This window comes from Passer montanus, unplaced genomic scaffold, assembly GCF_014805655.1.
Source record: "Passer montanus isolate IOZ18808 unplaced genomic scaffold, ASM1480565v1 scaffold108, whole genome shotgun sequence".
NCBI classification, from domain to species: domain Eukaryota; kingdom Metazoa; phylum Chordata; class Aves; order Passeriformes; family Passeridae; genus Passer; species Passer montanus.
This window is the reverse complement of record NW_024357392.1, coordinates 1,816,797-1,839,908: the sequence shown is the minus strand read 5'-3', so window position 1 is coordinate 1,839,908 and position 23,112 is coordinate 1,816,797. Positions and strand designations below refer to the sequence as shown.

The following is a 23,112-nucleotide window of genomic DNA, read 5'->3' as shown; positions in this document are numbered from 1 at the left end:
TGACAACTAAAAATGACTTTATTTTCAAAAGAAACATTTTTTCACAAATTTTATGTGAATTGCTACAAAACTTGTGTGAAGTGGCTGGCAGTAATGCTTCCTTAGTTTGTTTCCATACAAATTATGAAAACAAGATTGCTCTCACCTGAAATAACACCACATCTAGAAACAATCCGAATTTAGAATAAATGATATTACAGTCCTCAAATTCACTATGCATTTTCAGAATCAAGCCCTGATAAGACAGCTTTTAGGAAATCAGGATCAGGCCTGAACTTTTAATCTATTCCTGGTCTCAGTACAGCCACTGACGAGGTTTTAATTGTTAGGTGAGCTTCCCTCCCTCCCCAGCCATTAGCCAAATTTCTTCATTCACATTTTAGTCTACTGTAAACTATTTCAAGAGTTTTAAATAAAAATTATTTTCCCACTTTGTTTCAAAACTTTTGGAAGTTGAACTGTAAAATAGCTGTAGCATTTACTGCAGAGCTGGCAGATTTGTGAGAGAAATTATTTTTTTATTACATAAAGTTTAAATAATAAATGGTTTGGGACAAAAAAAAAAAAGTTGTAATAATATTAACAATATGTTTCCCTTCCATACTAAATTCAGTTTAAAAAGCTGAAATGCTTCTTTTATGTTAAAAAATGGAAAAAAGTAAAGAACTGAAAGGCATTCAGTATTATTTATTTTGTCCTACCATTTTCTCAGTGGTTTGGTCTCTAACTGGAGTGGCCATTAAAAGCCCATAGAAAGACAAAGGAGAAATGCATCGCTCTGAGCTTTTTATAAAGACAGAATCACTTTTTGAGATAAACCAACTGTTTTATCTGCTTCCTCCTCCTTTGTCCCCTTTCTGTGTAAACAGCATCCAGACACTATTGTTAACTCAGATTTTAATGTGCTTTGATACTGGATTAAGGACCAGGACCATAATGAAAAGATAAAAATAAAACTGCTTTAATTATTTAGACATGAAGGTCCAACTTTTTCAAGTGACTTAATTAGGGAGGGGTTTATGTGGAGAGAGTTTCACTGGACTATTCAGAGTCCAACCCCTTTTGTCTCCTTGACTGGTAAAAAGGCAGTTGTGGCATGTAAACACACACACACAGACACACAGACGCAGTTTTCTCTTACTGAGATGTGCTGCCTGAGACAGAAAAACAGCTGCTGGGAAATCATTTCACTAAGTAGTATTATGCATCCTTATTTAGTCTGGAAAACAAAAAAGACCTTTCTGACTCCTGCCTTTAAAATTTGCACTATTTTATGCACCTAAGTATTGTTCTTTTTTGTCTCGCAGCTTTTCATAATTAACAAGAAAATTGAAATAGCTTAAGTTGCAAATAACCCATTTTCCTGACTATTGGTAAAGATATTATTGAATAAAAGTTAGGCAGCCACACTCATCAAACTCAGATTAAGTAGATCTGTACATGCATACATAAGTACTGCTTTTACATTAATTTGCTTATATATGGAAATAGTTTCATTTCAAAGTAGTATTATATAAATATTAGTTTATGTTAACACACATAAATGTCAGAGATTCTTGCAGTGTCATAAATGTTTGCTTCACTGAACAGTTTATAACTCGTTTCCATTTTCAAAATCAGTGTTAATCTGAAACTAACCTAAACAATTTAATCTGTTTGCACAGACCCCCAAGGCACTCAGCAGCTGTCAGGATTCTTTGATGGCAAAGGACAGCTCTAAATGGCCCTTCCTCTTCTTTACATTTAGGAATCACTTTCCCTTCAATAACTATTGTAGAAAAGGTTTTTCCCTCTGAAAACATCCAGGAACTGGAAAAGAATAAATTAATCAGTGTAGAGGGTTCTAGTTTGTCTTGCTTCATAATACTTCAATATTCTAATAACTGTTTTACCACAAGATTATAGGAATAGAAAAGGTGATAAAGTAATAATTCTGATAGCATTTCATTTTCTCTCCTTCCTTGATTTCTGATGTGAAGAATGGAAAATCTCTACCCCTCTTTTTATGATTTTTTTTATAGCTTAAGGGAGAAAGAGAGTAATTATTCTGTAGTTACACTTCATGTTTTCCGTTGTGTCTGGGGTTTGTGCATTGTTTCTAGTACATGCTTGTCAACAGATGTATCTCCAAGATTTAAATATGAAGGGGAAATATTAGAAAGTATTAGCATGTCTGGCTGCTGCTGTCCAGCAGATGGATGATGAGTTCTAGTGATTGGAAGTTGCCTTAATTCCAGAGTTTGTTGGCTTGAAGGGGCTGAACACCAAAGTAGTGAACACATTACTTTGTTTGTTAGTTAGTTAGTGGGGATGTTCTTCCTCAAATTCCCTCAGGCCCTTATGGAAGTGACAAGGTTCTTTCCATGTACTTCAGCCTTCTTCCAGGTAAAACCTCTGGAATTATGTTTACCCTCACAGGTTTTGTCAGCTCACAATCCAAGAAGATAAATATTAGCTAAACCCACACACTGCTCAGTCCTTACTTCATGGAAGCAGAGATTATCCTTACTTTACCAAAGCTAGGGAAAACAGATGTTCATTTTCACATTTTGGAATTTCAAAGGTAAAACCCAGCCTATTTATTATGGATAATAATAAAAATCTTTAGAACTTTTTTCTAAAGACAAGCTATCAAGTAGGAAATGGAAGCCCAGACCAGGACTTCTACATAAATAACACAATAGAATGATTTATTTTCATTAAAAAGTAGTAAAACACACTTAATAACTCACCATTCTCTGATTAAACTCTATCAAAGAAAATTAGTTCCTGCTTTATAACTTATGGTTACACCAAAAAGTACTTCCATAACTTGGTAAACTCTGGAGTTTTTCTCTAACAGGACAAACTAAACAGTGTCTTCATCTAAAGGTCTTGAAAAGCCAGATATTTTATCCAACACTTGTTTAAACAGTATCATATCCCTCTCATCTCTGAAACCCTACAAAGTACACACAGGGCTTTGAACTGGAATTTCCATTGAAGAAGAGGAATTTTTGTGTTCTAGAACCCTATTGAGAGCAGCTAACACAAGCAGACTAACAAGGTGGGCCTGTTTGATCAACATCCCTCTCCATGACCTTATCTTCTTTATATTCTTAGTTACCACCTAATTTCTTGTGGTTTGGGTTGTCTGATTAATTTCTAACATAGGGGGGTGTGGGTGTGGGATTAATAATGTTGGGCAGTTTTCTGTCTGGAAATGCAAACTGGAAATAGCTGATCATAGCTAAGAGGTGACAGGACAGTCCCGTCATAAAGCGTCAGTTGTCAAACTTGTCAAAACTCTCATGACTTAACCTCTGAGTGTCACTACACTTTTTAAAACAGATTCAGGCTAAGTATGACCCAACTGACTTAACATTATGAAATCTGAAGTCTCTTCCTCAGTTTCCATCTCTCATACAGAAGGCTGATATTACAACCTAACTTAAAACCTGAAGGAGTGGTTCAAATGTCTTAAGTGCCGCAAGATCCTGTGGCAGAAAAACTTCAAATATGACATTTCTATGTGAATCTTTGCTAGATCAGCTATACCTTGAATGATCACACACCTGAACAGCTGTTCTCTAGTTCATGCTCGCAGTGTTTTAAGTTTGGGAAGCTCTTTAGGAAAAGTAACACAGGGCAATATTGTTCAGAGTAAATTCTAGCAAAATCTCTGGCAAAAAGAGCCAGAAATTTCACAGCAGATTTCAGCATTAAAGTAATTTAAACCTGAGGACATGAATCAATGAGTGTGAATCAGTGAGTTTAGGAACCACACTTGTAGAAACTGTAAGAACAAGATATTTTGTGTGACACAGAGAGCAGGTCTAGCTTGGGGACAGGCTGTACCTGCTTCGTGTGCTGCCAAATGGCTGCTGCAGCAAAACCTTCTCACGAACACAGTTTCTGTTTCAAAGTGCTGCATTACTAAGAAGATTAGGATTTGTCAAAAATGAATGGATTGCTCCTATAAGTGGGTCGGAATGTACTGAAATTCTGAGGGCATTGCCTTTTAAAGAAGCCAAAAGTAGCGTCATGTAAGGGTATTAAGTGAATGATTGCATTAACGCCTTTAATTGCTTGTGTTCACTTTTTGTGCCCCAAAAAAGTGATAACTAGAATAAGTCTAATAATTTTCAAGTAAGAAAAGCCTTTCTTAAAAGGAGATTTCCAAAGATATGTTCTTGGACAGATGTCCTAGACAGAGCCTGTTATCAAAGAAATTAGGCTGTGCCTAATATTAGAAAGAATCTTGTAAACACACATAGAACTTTCACAACACGACTCCCTTCTGTATTAAGAATGGTCTTTTCAGAGCAAGGCACACCAGCTAAGTAGTGGGAAAGCTGCACAGTTGCTAATGCCACTGTACTTTTTCAGTAAAAGCCTGTCTTTGGTCTGCTTACTTTCCTCAAAAATTCAATTTGCTGTGTCTTTGTTCCTGTTTCTTTCTGTGCCTCCTGCCTTTCTTGTAAATTAAAGTTCTAAAAGATACCCATAGAATAAAAAGGGACTGCCAGGATGTCATGTACCTTCAGTGTCTTTTGTTCCAGTTTGGAAGTGAAGAGAAAGGACTTCCATTGTTGCTGCTTAATAACTGTATTTGGTATTTTGTCTTCCTAGGGAAGGAGCAGTGGCCGCTCATTATCGCTTCCTGGGAGACCTTCTTCATTCATCCCTCGAGCCATGTCTCCTACTTCTCCTCTTGTATTTCAGCCTGCCCCTGACTACTTCATCAAGCCAGACACAGCAGCTGACAAGCCTGGCAAGAGACTGACTCCCTGGGAAGCAGCAGCCAGGTCTCCCCTTGGCCTAGTGGATGAAGCTTTTGGCCCCCAAAGCATGCAGGAATCCGTTGCTGCTAATGTGGTATCGGCTGCTCGCAGGAAAACACTTCCTGAGCCACCAGATGAATGGAAACATAAAGTTTCTTATGAGCCCCCAGCCCTGAGTGGTAGCGTAGCCTTACTGGGAGGGAAGAAGTCGGGGGTTCTATCACCCCAAAAAAGCTCCCTGTCTGCCCCAGGTGCCCCCACCCAGGCTGGCCCTAAGCTGCAGTATCCCTACTGCACTCAGCGCTCCACAACGGATCCTGATATAATGTCCATGGATTCCAGGTCTGACTATTGCTTGTCAACAGCAGATTCAAACTACAATCCACAGCCAAGGGGATGGAGGCGTCCAACATGAGCAGCTGAAGGGCCTGGGGCATTTCCCCTTCCTCCAGCTCAGCAAGCCCTAAGATTTGAGTTGGAGAAGGAAAGTTTCTTGCTGGTCTGGTGATCTCTGAAGTAAAAAAAATGAGGAGACAAAATTGAATGGAGCACAGTTTTCACATGACTGCAGCGCTAGCAGCCTTTAGAATAGACTCAGTTTTACACCTAAGATTGTTCTGTTTGTCAAAAGACAAAAATATGCATTTCTTGGGGTGAGGGGGAGAAGAAAGTGGGGCAATCCATGTACTCGATGCAAAAATCTAGCAAGGATGTAGAAAGTGACACCAAAAATGCTTGCAGTTAAGATAATGTGAAGAGAAAAAAAAAAGTAAACTAAGGGCATTTTAAAACCAAGAAGTATTTTACAGGATCTTGTAGGTTTTCTGAGTATGTTTGACTTGAGTTCCAAGCCACTAAATATAGTAGATTTGCAAAAGTTTTAATGGAAGTGGAAGACTTTGAAGCGCTGGCTTATTTGCCATATGGTTTTTTTACTGCATTTCTATAATGAACTAAGAAAGTAAATCCATGAATATTTTTACTGTGGCAACAGTTAAAACACATCTGTGGCAATGGTACCTGAACCACCACAATATGTAGATACAGGAAATCATACGCAGTCACTCACTGCAGATAGATTTCAAGACAGTTCCAATGAAGTTTTACATGTTGTAATTAATGTGAAAACACCAGGAAGAGAGGCATTGTTAATAGAGATCAATACCATGATACTTGAACAACAAAAGAGATGAGGAGTGTATTTAAACTGGATTGCAAGTTATATTTGTAATAAACTATCAAACAAGTCAGAGGCTGAACAGCCTTTATTTCTCTGTGAAATGCACTATTTGCTGAGCATTTACTGCTCCAGTGCCTGGTAATCCAACTGGCTGGGCAGTTATTTGTGTTTCTAAGGTAGCTCAATGTTTAGAAAGCTTTTGAGTTGTATTCTCAGTTGGGAAGACATAGGTAAGTTGTTTAGCAAGGACAGTTCCTGCTCTACGTAGAAGCTGGCATGTGACAGAGGGTTCCTGATATGTGGTGCATGGTGTGAGTCTAGGAGCAAATATTTGGGTGGTTGCTTATACCTAAGTGATGCTGATGGATCTGAAGGGATGGTGAATAATTTTTACTGGTGAGATGTACCTTGCATCTGCAGCTTGTTTAAACAATAGAAATATGTGGCTAAAAATGTATGTATTCCAAGCTTCCTGGGTAGTTTAGATGTTCTTAAAGCATTAAATGACCACCCTGAGTTTTATGAAGTGCCGTCAATCCTCCTTATTCTGTGGGGAATTCTTGAAGGATCTGTCAAGCACAGTCAGCTGAAATTGCTGCAGAAGCATTATTAACTCTCCTTAGTTTCAGTAAGACTGTCACTGTGAGTGATTTGATTAGAAAAATCTAAAACACATATGCAGCAAGAAAAAACACAGTACAAAATATTCCCATCTGCAAAGCATTTTCACTTATAGCAATTATAAAATGTAATTGGTATGAAGGAGAAAGGAAAATTAGATCCAAGTTCAGTTGAGCTGGAACTTCCCCTAAAAGCAAATAATTACAGGAAAAAATATAGCCTTAATGAGTTTAAGTTGGTAGAAATTCTGTAGCCAGACAGAAGTCTCCCTAAAATTCAACTGATCCTTCTGACCAGTCAGGAAATGAAGATGTGACAGTGATACCTTTAGAATAGTATCCTATTGCTATAGCACTTCACAGATTTATTTCACAATATGAATTTGTGAAAAAATCTAAAACTGATTTACAAAAATTACATGACCAAGGCTGCCATGATATGCCTGAAAATGAGCTTTGCTTCTCAGAGTTATATATGCACATAATCAGAGTAAATTTTTCTGCCACACAGGCAAAAATTGATGTCTCTCTGCAGAGTCCCTTTATGTCTCCTTTCGCCACAATTGGGAATATTCCACCTGTGGGACTGTGGAAGTCCCCTTAGCCTTGAGGGCTTATGCTCAGATCTAACCCTATTGCCCTGGAAGTACATGCCAAATCCTCGCTTCATTTCAGTTAAATTATAAATCAAATTGAAATTCAGTGAAATTTATAGTTCAAGGTCATCAAGGCCTTAACTATTCAATAAACACCAATGCATATGCATTTCACAGAAGGCCTATATTCTGAAAAGTGCATGCCTCTTACATATTTTGCTGACCTGTGGTCCATATTACCATAGCAAAGTTCCTGTTTCCAGGTCAAGTTCAGGTTTCTGTTTTTAACTGTTTCCTTTACATCATTAAAAAGAAAACCAGATTAATGAGTTTGCATTAAGACATACTTTTACCCAACACCATTATTTTAATTTTAAGAATTGGATACCAAACTTTTACATTTCCATTGAATGTAGTGGTGTGAATTCTGAGATCATTGATCTACCAGAAGCAAATACATGCTTAATTTCAAGGTACATGCAATTAAAAATGGCCAAAATTGTTTTTAAATTTTGACATTGCAAAAAAAAGTTATGATACAAAGTGATCTTAGAAAGGCTTTAATACTGTGATCACATGGCACTACAGGAAAACATTCTCTAGGATGAAGCCCTAATTCCCCACCCCAAATATGCAATAATCATAGAAGTGAAAAGTTTCAGACAGAATCACTGACTTTCTGTCAACTTCCCTAGGACAAAAAATGTGCAGCCTTGTAATTCCCTTCTATTCACAAGTAGGAATTAATCTCTGAGTACTTTTGTGAACATGAGAATCCCTGACACTGAGTTTCATGTGGCTTTGTATCATATCCTAGATTAATTTGGGTGTTTAACATGACCTACTCCAGATTTTTTTTTTTCCCTCTTGCTGAGGATTTCCTAGCTCTCTTTCCCATGAGGATTCTCCCATATCTAATATGGAATGACTTCCCAGTGCAACATTTCCCTCAATAGCAACACTGGTAAGTGGATCTGGCCTCCCCGACGCCGTCTATTTTTACAAAGTCTGTGGGCAATGCAGTGTCTCTGAGATCTGTTCCTCTGCTGCAGAGAAATGGAACTAATAAACATTTTTGAAGTTATTAATGGGAGGACAGACATGAGGGCAGGCATGCAGACAGATCACATAGCCTTGTTTGGAAGGAAATCAGGCTAAATCCAGATGTAGTGATTTCGAAGAAAGCAGCAGGCCCGGACCAGTAAATGAAATATTAATGCATCAGAGCTTTACAAGGACCCCACGGCATTTTCCACTTTCTGTCCTTCACCCCGTTCCTCCACTAGCAAAGCATCTTTCTATCAAATAGCTGTGACTGTTGTGTGTGAGTTCTGAATATATTAATGCAAGTATTTCATACATTTGCTTTTGAATGAACAGATCTGCTCAGTAAATGTGAGGAAAATCTTCTCTTGATGTTTTAAATCGTTGGCTTTGTGCTCACCCTCAGAGGTGTCTCTGTTAACATGCAGAGCATTAGAATGCACAATATAACTGTTACGTTAGATGATGATGTTCACAACTCTTGTTCATAGTTTGTTTTCATTTTGGTGTGCTCTAACACAACCAAATATCTATTCACACTGCATTTCTGCCTAGTAGCAAGAGACTGTGTTATCTTTATAAGAGACTTTTCGCTTCTAAAGACTTTTGCTCATTGCAAAGAACACTTTATTTGACAGTGCATGCCAGCGATGTAAATTGTATCACATAATAAAGTGATTTGACCAATCAGATGAGAAACACAATTTTGTTTTCCCTAAATTCTTGTCTGTTTGTTTAAATAATCTGAACCCAAGTAAAGCCTAATCTCTTTTTTTCTGCACCATTTTTAGACTCACTGACTTTGCCTGTCAGTGACCTCGTGTTGGTATGAGCTTCTAGAAGCTTAAATCAGCATCAGGTCAAAAGGCAACTTATCAAATTTAGTGGAATTTCATTTCCATACTGACTAAGCAGAGGAAGGAAACACAGTGAAGTACAATCTAGCCAGGTTAAATAATACAAAGAGAACAGTTTTTATTCTTTGAACATTTTCATCCCAACCACAAAAATCTGCAACTAAAATCCACTTACTGTACTTACTTGTCTACTTTACTTGCACCTAACCTTCTATTTAGTTCCTTGTTCATTGCTGTATTCTCATTGTTTATTCTCAATTGAAACACACTGTTCAAACGTGAAATAAATATTGTGAATAAATTGTGAACCCAGTCTGTACACTATGCAGGCTATTTGGATAAATAGCTCTTCAGGAAATAAGGCCAGCATATACAATCTAGCTGTGGAAAGTCAGATCAGATTTTCACTATAGACACAAAATGAATCCCAAAGCAGTTTTTGCATTTGTACAGCAAGCAGGATTTTGTCCCCAGTACAAGAAAAATGATTAATGCATGTAAAACTCGGGGAACTGAAAAAGCTCCACAATAGCATTTTAAGAGCTTTGCTCTACAAAGGATTTACAAGGTAATAAGAGATCCAGTACTATTTCTTTCCACGGCTACATTTCCATTTTTCTTTGGTAAGTTCTTAAATAGATCATAAAGAAAGGAAGCATAAGCCAGATCCACAGTTTAACATAACTCCCTTGACTTCCGTAATTGGCAACAGATTGAAAATCTCCCTGCCAGGGGAACAGTCATAGGTTTTGTAGGATGTTTCACTCTGCAGAGAATGTACCCTGGGTTTCTCGGAATGCCCTCGACTTTCTGGTGCATTCATCAACGCTTAAGAGCATTTAAAATGGCTCCAGTGTGGCAGACTGCTCCCTTACTGAATGTGAGGCTGGTGGAATTTTAAGTCCAGAAAGGCAGACATTTCCAGGCCAGTGTCTGGTTTTCCTCAAACTGAACATTTTGAATGCTTTGAAATTGTTCCTTGGATATATTATTGGACCTTAAAAAGAAGCCTTGTGTTGCTGCTGAGTCAGACACAGCACTCAAGATGCTGGAAAATGTCTGGTGTTTGTTCACACATTTTCAGTCCTAAAAAAGGACTCAAGTATTTCACACTCAAAACAAAATGACCTCTGGAGAGTTTGTGTGCGTGCACATGAAGTTGTGGGAGTTTTTGTGGAGAAAGAAAGATAATGCTCAATTAAGAGATGTTAATGGAGAACTAGGAGGACATACTGTGCTGCAGTACAGTTCAAACAGCTGGAAGGTTACAATACACTGACACATATAAAAAAGGAGGTGCTGATAAACCTCCAGATCTAATTTTATCTTTAAAGTAAATCAAAACCCAAGGGTAATTTTGGCCGAATACTGAAGAGGTTCATGACTAATTTTTTCCCTATAAATAAGGAAACCAAAAGAAAGATATGCTAATTGCTGGACAAACAATGTTGTGTGTTGAAAATAATTTAAACCAGGCTGTAGACAAGCAGAACTGCCCAAAGGCAAAAATGGAAAATAAGAAGCTTTACAGAATTCTAAATCAGAATAATAGATATATTGGTATAATTTCCCAGCATGAACAACCTCACAGAACTGTGGCAGCTTTAGAATAATTGCCACTCTTTATATTATTAACTGCTAGATAATGTTCATTTTAGTTAGTCACTTCCTAATATCAATGGATGCACTTGTGTTTCATCTCAGAAAGTCAGTAATTTTTGAAAAACATGAATCAATATAAAGTCAGCATATTCTTAACTCTGTGGTATTTCTAATGTTTTGGGGATTTTTTTTCCTAACAGAAAAGCTTATAAGCATAAACACAGCAGTTTTGATCAGGTGCACGTCAGCAACTCTGATTTTTAGGTCTGTTCAAGACAGTTTATATTTAAATGCAAATATTTGGCCTATGAAATGGTTCATATAGAAACACAGGACTTGAAGGTCCCTAGTGAACTACTTATATGCAAAATAGAATATTTTAAAGAAGATGATCAATATTGGTAACTTTTATAATTTCCAATAAATTTCCCACCACAGATCCACATAATTTCATCATTTTTTGAAAGTTCAAGATAATTTTCTCCACTTCTCTCTGGAGTTCACCATTCTTTACTTCACTTGGCAGTTTACAACCCTAAGAGATTTTCCATGTGGCAATAAAATAAAAAGATTAGTGTAGAAATTAATAAATCTTCCTACTGATTCAGTATGCTGTGAGAAAACCTGCATTTCAAAGAAACATCAAGAATAAAACAAGGCAACAGAACTCCTTGGACCACGTGGAGCAAAATCCTGTTACCAGCTAAGTCAACAGGAGCTTGATTAATTTACCACTTATGCCAGCAGGGCATGAACAGAAATGTGCAGCACCACAAAACACAGCAAATTTACAAGCACTGAACTGGTGTCAGCAGATCTGTAGATTTCTGTAGCCTGTAGAATTAAAATATGTGATTGACAAAACGCCATGGCATTAATCAGATTTTTTTAATGTTGCCTTCTGTTAGGAACTTTCTCACTCGTGCAGAATTATAGAGAGTTATCTCAGCTGGGACTCTGCTGAGGCTCAAGGTGCTGTCTTGGCCTCCTGTACAACCAGTGTGGAGGGGCATTCTTAAAAAGAAATTAACTCCATCCTCAAATAAATGCCTAAAATAGGTGGACTGGATCCCAGGACCCCAGGCATATCATTACACCACTCCAAACTCACCTAGGCTCGCAGAGGTCTGTTTGGATAATTCTGTACTTGCAAAATGGATCATCAACAGACCACAAAAACCACCCAAGGACAGTGAAGAGATGATTGTTGTTATTTTGGGAGCCATAAGGTTATGGAAGTTTAGGCAGATGCTTCTCCAAAATCAGCTTGAAGGTTTCTCAGAGGAACAGATCACCACTCATCTCTTCCTACACTTCAATAAGCTGCTGTTTGGCCTGCAGAATTAGATACAGATCACTGTGTTTTGGATGTTTATTCCTGGAGTTAGATGTGACTCCTCTGCATGTAACCTCAAATGAATAGCAGTATGAATACAGGTTTGCAGAGCAGCAGTCCTAACAGATAACATTCAACAGAAGCCAGAGTAGATTTATTTTTCCTTGTGACCTTTATAATAATTTCTACTGCTCTGAATGTTCTGCCATAAACTGTGTACTGGAGGGCAGAGATCACAAAAGTAGTTAGGACTAAGTTCACAACCACAAGGAGGATTATGTGCACTTCCAAGAAACATTATGATTTCTTTTCCCCTCAGATAATAATTTGATTGTTTTTACCTCATATCTTTACTTTTACTGGTTTTACCTCATATTTTTACTTATCTGTTTTAAATTCTTGCCATTATTCACAATCTCCCTTTCAGATACTACAGTGTGTATGAAATGCATGATACTTTTTGACAAAACATATAAACATCCTGAAAAAACATAGCTAAACAAAATAGAGCAAATACATTATATTGAACACTCACCTACATATACACAGAAAGCTCATAGCCCACAGAAGATATGAGATAGACAGAGAGCAGGACGGAAAAAAATAAAATCATGTTTTGCCAGTAAAGCAGAAAGATTTTATTACATCAGACTGTAGGACATGGTAGGTTTTCAGACTTCTATTTCCCTGTACATTTTAGGGACTGGTGCAATCTTTGGAACAAGAATGGTCAGTTTGTCACTAAACACTTCAAGCTTACTTATACAATATTATCAGGTTTATTGCTCTAAAGTTGTGCAAGCCCAAAAGAAGATAAGCAGTTGAACTAAGCCTAGTGCTGTCCAACAGAGGGCAATGGTACACAATCCATACAATCCATATTATTTGCTCTCCCTGACAAAGCCTCTATTTCAGCAGAGAAGCTGTGGCACAGTCAAGAGATCTGTGGGGACACCAGACACCAAGCAGTGTCATTATCAGCACGTTCACTGGAACTCAAATGTCATAAAACATTAAAGTTTGAGCTAAAGCTGATGATAGAGGAGGCATTGCTTAATGAGTCCCACATAGACTGTAGTTAATTACTCCTGACTTCAGCAGCATGGCGTGGACAGATATCATTATCTCGTTTTACCAGTGGAAGAGAACATGGAATGGAAAGAACACGTGCCCTGCCCAAGGCTGTTGGGACAATGGCAATGCTGCACTTGGATGGGGACATTCCTGGCTCTTACCTTCACCTATAATCCACTGGTTATTTATAGCAGTCATGCATACTTCACAACCAGCAAAATTACATTCTTACAGCACAGAAAAGGAAGAGGAAGGAAGCTCCAGGTCCTTTGAAGAAACAATCTAGTAATTCAAGAGACAGATCAAGTTATGGCCCAGACTGCCAGACAAAATTCACCAAATCCCATGACACAGAATGTCAGGCTTTGGAGTTGTTTACTCATAGTGGCCACAGCTGAGTGAACAGAGATTAACCTCAAAGGGCAGTAGAAGGATTAGTTTAAAATATCAGAATTAAAGGGGAGTCCACATTTGCTTACCATAACAGAAGCCCCAGTCTTCTCCCAGTCTCATCTAAAATCTGTAACAAAGCAAACAAAACCCATCCAAAATAACCAAATCTTAAGTTCCTGTTAAGTCATGAGCCTACCCGTGAGCCATTGCCAAATCATCACTGGCAATGTCTTCAGTCTGATGTCTGTTATTAAGAAGCACATATTGTTTCTGTATCTGTCCCAACAGTAATGTAAAACATACACTCAGCTGCTACCAAGGGGATCAACCCTGCCACTAAAGGCAAAAGAATGGCACAGCCATACTCAAAGGCACCGAATGAAGGCGTGTTTATATCAGGTGTCACTTCCATTAACCTGGGGAAAAGGAGACACTCATGAAAAATTATGAAAGATGGTGCCTCCTTGAAAACTGCATAAATAAGAAACTGTGATTAATTTAAAAATGAGTGAGCAAAACTTGACCAACTGGCCACTTCTTTCCCAACAAAGTGAAGTTAACAATTAACTTCTCCTTCTTAGCAGGCGGCATAACAATAAACGTAGATAAAATCAGTTTGCAGACAAAGTATTTTGATGGACAAAAAGCTTAAAGAAAAAAAAATCTGTGCTAATGGATTAGCAATACTAACTCCTGTAAACAGAAACCTCCTGGAAAAGAGAGACAGAAAGTACATGAACAGAAAGCAACACAAGCACTGCTAAATAATCTTCCTTGAATGTACAGTGGCAAGGAACAGCCTAAAGGTAATGAACAAATGTATAGTCAGTTCATGTGATTACGTGTCCACCAGCTCCAGCCATTTCCATGCAACATGCTGAGCCATAGTCTCTGGGGGAAAGAGAAGGAAGGTGGCATAATTAAAATGCATTATGTGCACAGGCAAAAGTCACACAGACTTTGTTTACAACTTCCTTGCCACGCAGGCCCAAGTTACCATCCACTTGAATGACAATGCTAAAGAGCTGTTTAATTGAAGTTCTAACAGTAAATACAATTCAGGGGGAAAAGGAAAACATTGGATCTGTCATCCCTAATCATCCATCCATGTCTCTTCTTTCCTATTGCACCGGAGCATGGCTATTTGTTCTAAATCAAATGTCACAGCATAAAGACAAATACTCCCCTAGGAAAAAACCTTCACTCTTGGTATTTAAGTGTGTACATAATATATGATACCTATATTTTATTCCTAGTGCAATAACACTGAAGAATAACTCCTGTCAGAGTTTAGATGAAAGGGAGTCCACATTTCTGGTAAGTTTTGCCCTTGAAAAAGCCTTAATTCCTGTACCAATGACTTTTACTCTTGCAGTGCGTTTTTTGAGGGGGATGGAACTAGAAACACAATTCCAGACCTTTGCCAACAATAGTTTCTTGTTTCTTTTAATTCTTGTAGTTCACTGTTCTAAGCAAAAGAAGAATTTGGAAAAACAATTAAGCTGCAAATGTTGGCAGTTTCTGTTTGATTTGACAGATAAGTTTTATCTGAATTAAGGAGTATAATGGTGTTGGTACAGCAAGTGTTACTCCACTGGGCACAATGCCCACATTTAGGGCAGCTCAAGTAATGGAGAAATTACTCAGAACAGTAAAACACACAATGTGTACAATCCCACAATGCACTCCCATACAGTGCAAGGAGTTTTAATTCCACATCTGTAGAATATCAAGAGTAAGAATGGAAAATATCTATGGCATGGCTGGACTCTTGTAAAGTGGAAAATGTGAGATGGTAGGAGTTTTGTTTTCTGCTAATCATCTCGCAAGCCCATTAGTTATGGAATGCTTCTAAACAAAGTGAATCTGTGAAGAAAGAAACGGGAGCAACAACATTAAGAGAAAATACAGCACATTTCAGGAGTGACATATTCCTTCTCCCATTTAAAAATAATTCTTCTTGTAAAGATGGAAGTATGGATCAAAATTTGGCCTTTGATTCTTCATATTTAAGAGCTGTGTGAGTTCACAATAATTTGGATGTGACAAATTACTTTTTATTAAAGGGCCAGACTGATGATGGTGTAACCTAGCATGTATAACTTCCAACACCATTGCTCACACTTGGTAAAGAATGGTGTCCAACCTATTGTACTTTGATTGTATATTCCAAATATCCTGTAAAATACATCCTTTCTGTGGCAACTGATCTTTTCTGTATGACTCCAATAACAGCTAAAGGGAAAAAAAAAAAAGGAAAAATGCCAAGAATTAATCACAAACTCAGATATTATCCCTAAAACACATGCACCGTAGTACAGTAGATGTGCTCCACACAATGAAAACTACTGCAATATTTTGCACTTAAAAGGGTCGAATTGATAGGTATCTTTGGGGATATAATGCAATTGTGACACGTGACAGTTTTAAAATTTATACTTGCCTAAGTTAATGACACTGTATTCAGTTTCATTGACTAGCAGAGCCTTTTAAATGGGTTTGGAAACAGTGTTCAAATTTTTGAAAGGTGAGGTCATGACATGTATTGATAACACATCAACAAAGAAATACTACTTCTAATTCACCACTTTTGTGCTAACTTATAAAAAGTTCATCTGCTGAACAGCAGGCATTCTACATTTCAGCCATGAAGTATTCTAATTGACTTCAAAGTTAATGGGAGCACCAGAAAATACCCAAACATTGGAAATGCCACAAAGCAGAGCAGCAACATCATGACTACCATTTAGGGAAAATTCACTAAAGATGGTTGCTAATAATTTGCACTGTTGAGTGAAGAAATTAGTTCCCTACACGTGAGACAGGGGAAAAAATGCCCCAAAATCAAATTGATAGTTTGTGTTGTTTCAGTGGTGACAATAGTGTTGAATATTTTTCCAAGTTGGATTTTTCCCACAAGGAGACCACTTTGGTGATGGGTATATTTTCCTCAGCAAAATTAACAGTGACAAGAAAGAAATTCTGAACCTTCTTTAATAATGAAAACACCAAAGAGAAAACAAGTTCAGCCAGACTATAAGCTTAGAAGTGAGGTCTACATCTCATTTCTGATTATTAAGAAAAAAAGCCACAACAGCAATACACTCTACATCTTCTCTGCTAATACTGAGTCTGCCTGTGAAAAACACCTAGAGAAGAACCTTCACAAATGCCAGAGACAGACTCTGAGCTTTAGGGCTATTCCCTCACTAATAAATAATCATTCTGTGACTTTATTGAATAAATAATATCTGAAAACTTCTAAAACACAGCCAGGCTGCCTCACAAGCCTGGTTGTTAAATGACACCCAATGCCTATAAGGTCAGGAATTATTGCATGGTTGCAAGGGAACATCCCTTGCTTTGGTCACACGATTGTCAGCTGAAGATGACCACAGTTTATTTGGATGACTTCTTTATTTCTGCTGTCTTCACTATGTAAGGACTTAATTTCTCAGCCAAAATGGGACAGGTCAGTAGAAAAGCTCAGTTTCTAAGTACTCAGTTGTCTGAATGAAGCTGATTCATTTTGCACTAAAATTTCTGTCTTTTTTGTATTGTATATTCAGTTTCCAAAAGACAGCATTGTACTTTTCCAGAAGACCAAAGTAAATTTCTCTCTTTTCAGAGGCCAAATAAGGAACTAATTTTCCTTGTACAACTAATACAGAATTAACATCTTACATATACTGTAAAAGAAAACTCAGTCTGTCCTAAGGGTGAATTTTCCTCAGACCTCTTCACTGGAGAAAACTGACATCCCAAGAGAGGATCTGTTCCCTGAGAATCATCCACATCTACAGCATTCAACTTACTCTCTAAGGCTACACATGGCTTGAATAGAGAGAAACAGACAGTTACGGAAAAATGTTGGTCCAGGTTTGTGGTTTGGTAACCAGCAATCTCTGCTTCAAAAGTCCTTTTGCCCAGTATCACATTGTAAAGTCTAAAAATAGCCTAGCCTCTATATTTATACTGTTGGATAAGGTAAGTCCCTAAATTCATGTTCAAAGCATTTAAATAAAAATGACTTTGCAGAAGCCCTGAGATCTGAAAACAGTAAATGCCTAAATGCCCATCATGTCTTAAAATCAGCCCCCTGCTCTTTAGCCTGAATATGGTGCTGCCTATGCAATTTTGGACACCCAGATTTAAATGCTTTCTAAAAACATTTTCTAAAAAGTCTCAATAAAGCTGGTGAGAATCTAAATCAGGAATTTAGAGGCCTGCTGGTTTCTCCCAGTAGTAGAGGTGCTTTCTAGCTTTGCCAGCCCAAATGTTTTCAGATGCAGGAAGAACAAAAGAGGCAGCAGGTTCAGTGTTACCCTCAGGACTCAGCTGCACTGAGCGCTCGCAGTTTCCACTGACGTTCAGCCAAGCTCTGCATGTGCTAAAGGAGAAATCTTATTTGGCAAGTGACACTACCACACAGCATTGCAATCCACTGAGTACAGAGACAAATCCTGCTTTCATCCTTCTGCAGCAGCAAAGCCACATTAGCCTACACTCCCTCCCCTGAACCAATCGTGGACATATCCTTGTTTTGATTTAAATATGTTCCTGTGCAGGAAGGGCAGAGGACGGTGATTTATTTTCACAGAAAAATATGAGCGGCTATAATGATTAATGGGAACACAATTTTTCATAACATTGGGATACTAAAAAGAGAAAGAAATGTGGGACAAGTTATGTAATGTGTACTTACTGAAATATGCCTCACGTCTCTGAAAGGAGACATGATTTGCCATCTCTGGAGTGAACACCAGCTTTGCCACTGAGGGAAACTTCAGCTGCTTTAAATCACAAATCAATTCCCCCTAATTTATTCTAATTTATGGTGAAATATGCATCAAAAGCTACTACACCCACCACCAGAATATCCACTGCATGGCAAATTCCCACCTCAAAAAGAACAGTATCATGCCTGTGACATGTAGGCCTAAAACTCAGTGACACCAATGAATACAAGAGCTGCCTTGCCCCAAACCCCCAAGGATAAGGCAAGGTTAACACAGCTGCCCTGGGTCAGGACTGAAGGTTCCTGCAGACTATGAGACATTAGTCTGAATCACTTACAAATAGCAACTGTACCCAGAGGAACAAATGTCTTGGAAAGAAACCACTGTTACCTAGGATGACACTTCTCTTGGAACTGCGCTGAAGTTTCCAGGACAGACTCACTTCAGCTCTAGGGATTAGAAGCCATGTTCACAAAATTTTTCCTCAGGGCAGCACAGGAGTATCACATCATTTCTCTATTTTTCCTGTGAAACAGCATTAGGCACTCATGCACATGTCTGCATAAAGAAATGGGATTTTTAGCTGTGGTCTATGGGGCACTAAGGGTCAACCTTCAAACTTGTATTTTGGCCTGCACAGTGACTTAAGAAAAGAATGCAAAATGATCCAAGGCCCTTCTGCTGCAGGCTGCCACTCTTCAAAGACAGCTGTCTCGTCATCCTTTCTCCATCATGGAAGCATGGGCAGAGGCTTCCATGTGAGTGGCTATGGGAGCTACTTGCCTCAACAGAAAACAGAAAAATGCTTTTCACCTAATAGTTATAATAAAGTGGATGCTGATACCATCTAGGGCCTTGCAAAATAAGTGATTAGAAGTCATATGAGATTGTAGTCTTCATTTAGACAAAATAATCTGCCTGGAACATAAATAAACCAAAAGCAAAAAAAAAAAAAATTACTTCAGAAGATGGTAATCTGTAGATACAATTACTCTTTATATAAAGTTTGTTATACAAGAAGGCAGGTTGTCATTTCTGGAGAACAAAAAATACACATTAATAAATTTACACCCCAGTAAGTTTATTGGCTGGGGGAAAGAATTAGAGCAAGTAATAAATGAAACCTGAGATTCTAAAGGAAGGCTGACATTGGTAGTCAAACCAGAAGTCCACTGAAGTTCTACACAGAGGTCCCAGGCAAGATGATGAGCTGTACAGAGGATGAAACAATGGAGGAAGAAGCTGAAATAGTACTGGAAAATGCTTCTTTAATAGACCTGCTTCGGGAAAAAGTGTTTAAAATAGCTGAAACACGTCAGCAATAAAACAGATGCTGTGTTCCCCTGCTGCTGAGCGCTCCTTGCTCCTCATTGCAGAGGCAGTGGTTACCATAAGGTATTGTATCAGCCACAGAAATGTTTTCACAGCAGGGCTACCTTTGGCTGGCACCCAGAATGCCTGTTTTTCAACCAAACATTAATAACTGTTCTCTTTCTCAAGTGTGGGGGGAAAAAAGTAAGCTTTTCCACCTTATTTGTTTTTGTTTTCTTCTTTTTTAATATAAAGGTATTTTCCTGCCAGTTTTTTCCTGTGGAAACACTTGGACAGCTGATTCGTTCTTGGAATATTGTATTGACTGTTTCCTGCTAGCACAGTCCCTGTGTATGCACAACAGTGTTCCTACATAGCCAAAACTGCATCTCAACCTCTGTGCCTTATACTCATATGGTGTTCTCAGCTTGACAGACTTATGTTTAATTTAAAATTATTTCAGCATGAAAAGCTATATAAACTGTACTCAACAAACACAGGGCTTGATGGTACTCGTACTTGGATGTCAAAATGATAGTCCAGATACTCTCCTTTCTGTTCAAATTTGTTTCTAGCTCTACAACCTTTTATTTGTTCTTTCAGACAACCTTACTGTTGAAGTATTGTTGAACTCATGCTTCAATGAATCCAGTCTTGCTTTGGAGCTGTAACCCTCAGCAATCAGTAGACCAAACACACATAAAATTGAACAGGTGTTTACTGGTAGGATCAGGAGCTTATTTTCCTTTAAACCAAAAATTATTTCCCCTCACCCCCATTATTCTCAGCTTTATTTACCAGTGTTTAGCATTTTAAGGCCGATTTTAAGTGACGGCATTTTGCTCTCTTTTTTTGTTTATTTTTAAGAGTTCACACTGTCCTTACTTAAAAACAAACATATGAACTACAAATCACATATGAAGGAACTCACCCTGCTCATAATAAAAGTCTAGTCTTCTCTGAGTTAGTTTCAAACTACCTAGTTTATAGAGTTTAGATCAACAAGATACTTGCATCATGAATACTGCCAGCATCATGAGCTAAGCTTGTAGCTGTCTTAACAGAGAAAAAAGATTCAATGCATACGAAGACAGCAAGTTTTTTTTTCCTGAGTCAGGAATAGCAATGCTGCTAAGATGTCAGAATTTAATCTCCAGTTTTAAGGGTTTTTTGCTTGTTTGTTTATTTCCAGCTCCTACATTAATAAGAACTTGAGTCTTCTAATAGCTTCTTTTCAGAAAATTGAAAATATGTCTGAAGCACATGTCAGACTAAAGTTATTACGTACTTCCCCCATAAAGCAGTCAAAACCACACATTCTTTATAAACCATTGTCCAGAAGATGGCTTTTCACTCTGAATGGCTGGATTTGTCAATACAAAGTTAGAAAAATAAGTATGAAACTGATAGCATCAGTGGAGCTCATAAAAATCAGATGTACAGTGATGTTGCCTTGGATCTGCATCTTCAAGTACTTTAAAAACATTCTACATACTTTAACTATTATGACATTTATTTTAAACTAAAATTTCCCCTTCACCTTGAAAAACAAAAGTCCCAAGATACTCTGCCAGTTTGATGTTTGGCACTCCCCAGCAAACAGGACTTCAATAACTTGGCAGAATAGTCAGTCTTTTCTTTGAACTCCTATTTCATTTGGAATGCTTTGTTTTAAAATCACAGTGCCACATGAAAAAGAACAAAATAAAATTCTCAGGTATCCAAATCCTGTGGTGAAGGCATCTAAATAGATTCTCTAGATATGGAGAAAGAATTTGGAATTGAATGCAGTATGAAAAGGGTTTATCTCCAAACAAACATCAACCTGCCAGAAAGATGTGCATGCCCTGCAGTATTTAAGAGGAAAGGATCTTCTCTTTAAGAGCCCCTTACTAAGGCACTCTCCATGCTGGTGACACAATGTCAGACTGCAATGTTGATGCAAGCAGGAGAAGACGTGTATCCTTTTGATGGAAGAATAAAACAACCCCAAAGGTTATGCCAGGCTCACAGTGAGGTGGACCACCCATAGAAATGAAGGAGTTTTCAACCAGTGACCAGGAGAACGTGCATGTACTGAAATAAAGCTCCCTGGCCAGCTGCTGGCTCTGATTAAGTCTTTGACAGCACAGGCTGGTGCTTGTGGCCTTAGCCCTGGGCATTAAATCAGGCTGTCGGCTTTATGTTTTTTAAAATGCCCATTTCAACTGGAAATGAAGCATGAAAGTTTCAGACAACTGTGAGTAATAAACCTTGAGGAGTCACCCCATATTTGCTGTCCTTGCAGGCTGAATGACAGCCATCCCCACACCACCAGGCCATCCCAGGCTGCCAGGGCAGGTTTCCCACTCTCAGAGAGAAGGGGCAGCACCATACCTCCAAAAAGGAAGCTCCATCCCCACCTCTGCACAGAAAATGTACCTCCCATGTGTCTGTAGGAAATGCAGGAAGATCCCACAGCATGGAAGAAATGCCACTGAAGAAATGCTCCTATTATTTACGGATTATTTAACTTCAGCCAAACACAGACCGGAGTCTCCGATGAGTTGTACCTATGGAGCCATGAATATCAGTGAGAATTATTATTTAACAGCTAAGATAATTAAACACCCTGACAGCCTGTGAGCAAGGGCAATATTAATCTGTCATCCTCCTTTAGGTCTTCTTCTGTTACAGACAATGCAGGCAAAACAAGGGGGCTTTATTTCTCAGGCTTTTATCTGAATTGTTACTGAGTCTGATGTGGCAAATGTAAATCCTATAAAATAAACCATCCCATTTGTTTTAAACAAACTTGAGGATAATGAGATTACTAAATTATAGACTAAATCTTAGAATGTCTTCTTACGGATCCCAGATAAAAAATTACATTATTTGGATCCTGAACAGAAAGACAACAGTAACAATATTTTCAAAAGCCTATCAAATTATTGATTATAAATTATTGAATGCATCAATACCTCAAATGCAATGATCTTTTGCCAGTCTGCTCAATGTAGCTACAGAGAAAGCAGCAATGAAGCATATAATTGAAAGGAAAATACTTAATTTTTCATCTGAAAAAGAAAAAAAAAATCCCTAAGCAAAAATTCAAACTGGACATATTTTTTTAAAAAGGCTTTTCCCACACTTTTCATAGGCAGAGAAGATATTCAAGATAACTCTATAGTGGGTGTTTTTTTAATTCAAACATATACAAATTTAGAAGTGGAAATAGGGAACCCTGTACTGCCTCAGTCAGAGTGCAAGATATATTTCATGAGCATTTGGTCTCATTTGCAACACATGTAGGAGGCCTAGGTCCAGAATTTAAGTAAAAACAAGATTACAAGTACACTTAGATCCGTGGGGGCCAGTTTCATTTGAAAAAGCAACTGTTGGCAGTTTATCTCCAAAAAAGGACCAGTTTAATTTTTAAAAGGAACTGTTGGCACTTTATGTCTACCTAACTTATTATTTGGCTCCAGACAGGTATTTTACAGTAAGTTTTACCTGTAAGTTGCTGTCTGAAGCACAGATGGACACAGACTACAGAAACATCAGCTTCATCATTAATTGAACAGCAACTTTGCCATTGTCTAGTCATTATAATCCCCT

At 38.0% G+C, this 23,112-nt stretch overlaps 1 protein-coding gene across 1 annotated transcript in view; it reads left to right on the top strand.

Annotated features, from left to right (window-relative positions):
• Positions 1-8,922, top strand: part of SYNPO2 (synaptopodin 2) — a 77,671-nt gene extending 68,749 nt beyond the window's left edge. Inside the window, exon 5 of the mRNA XM_039722619.1 lies at positions 4,612-8,922. Coding sequence (XP_039578553.1) covers positions 4,612-5,178 — 567 coding nt within the window. The 3' untranslated portion in view covers positions 5,179-8,922. The remainder of the gene's footprint in view (positions 1-4,611) is intronic.
• The last annotated feature ends 14,190 nt before the right edge of the window (positions 8,923-23,112 follow it).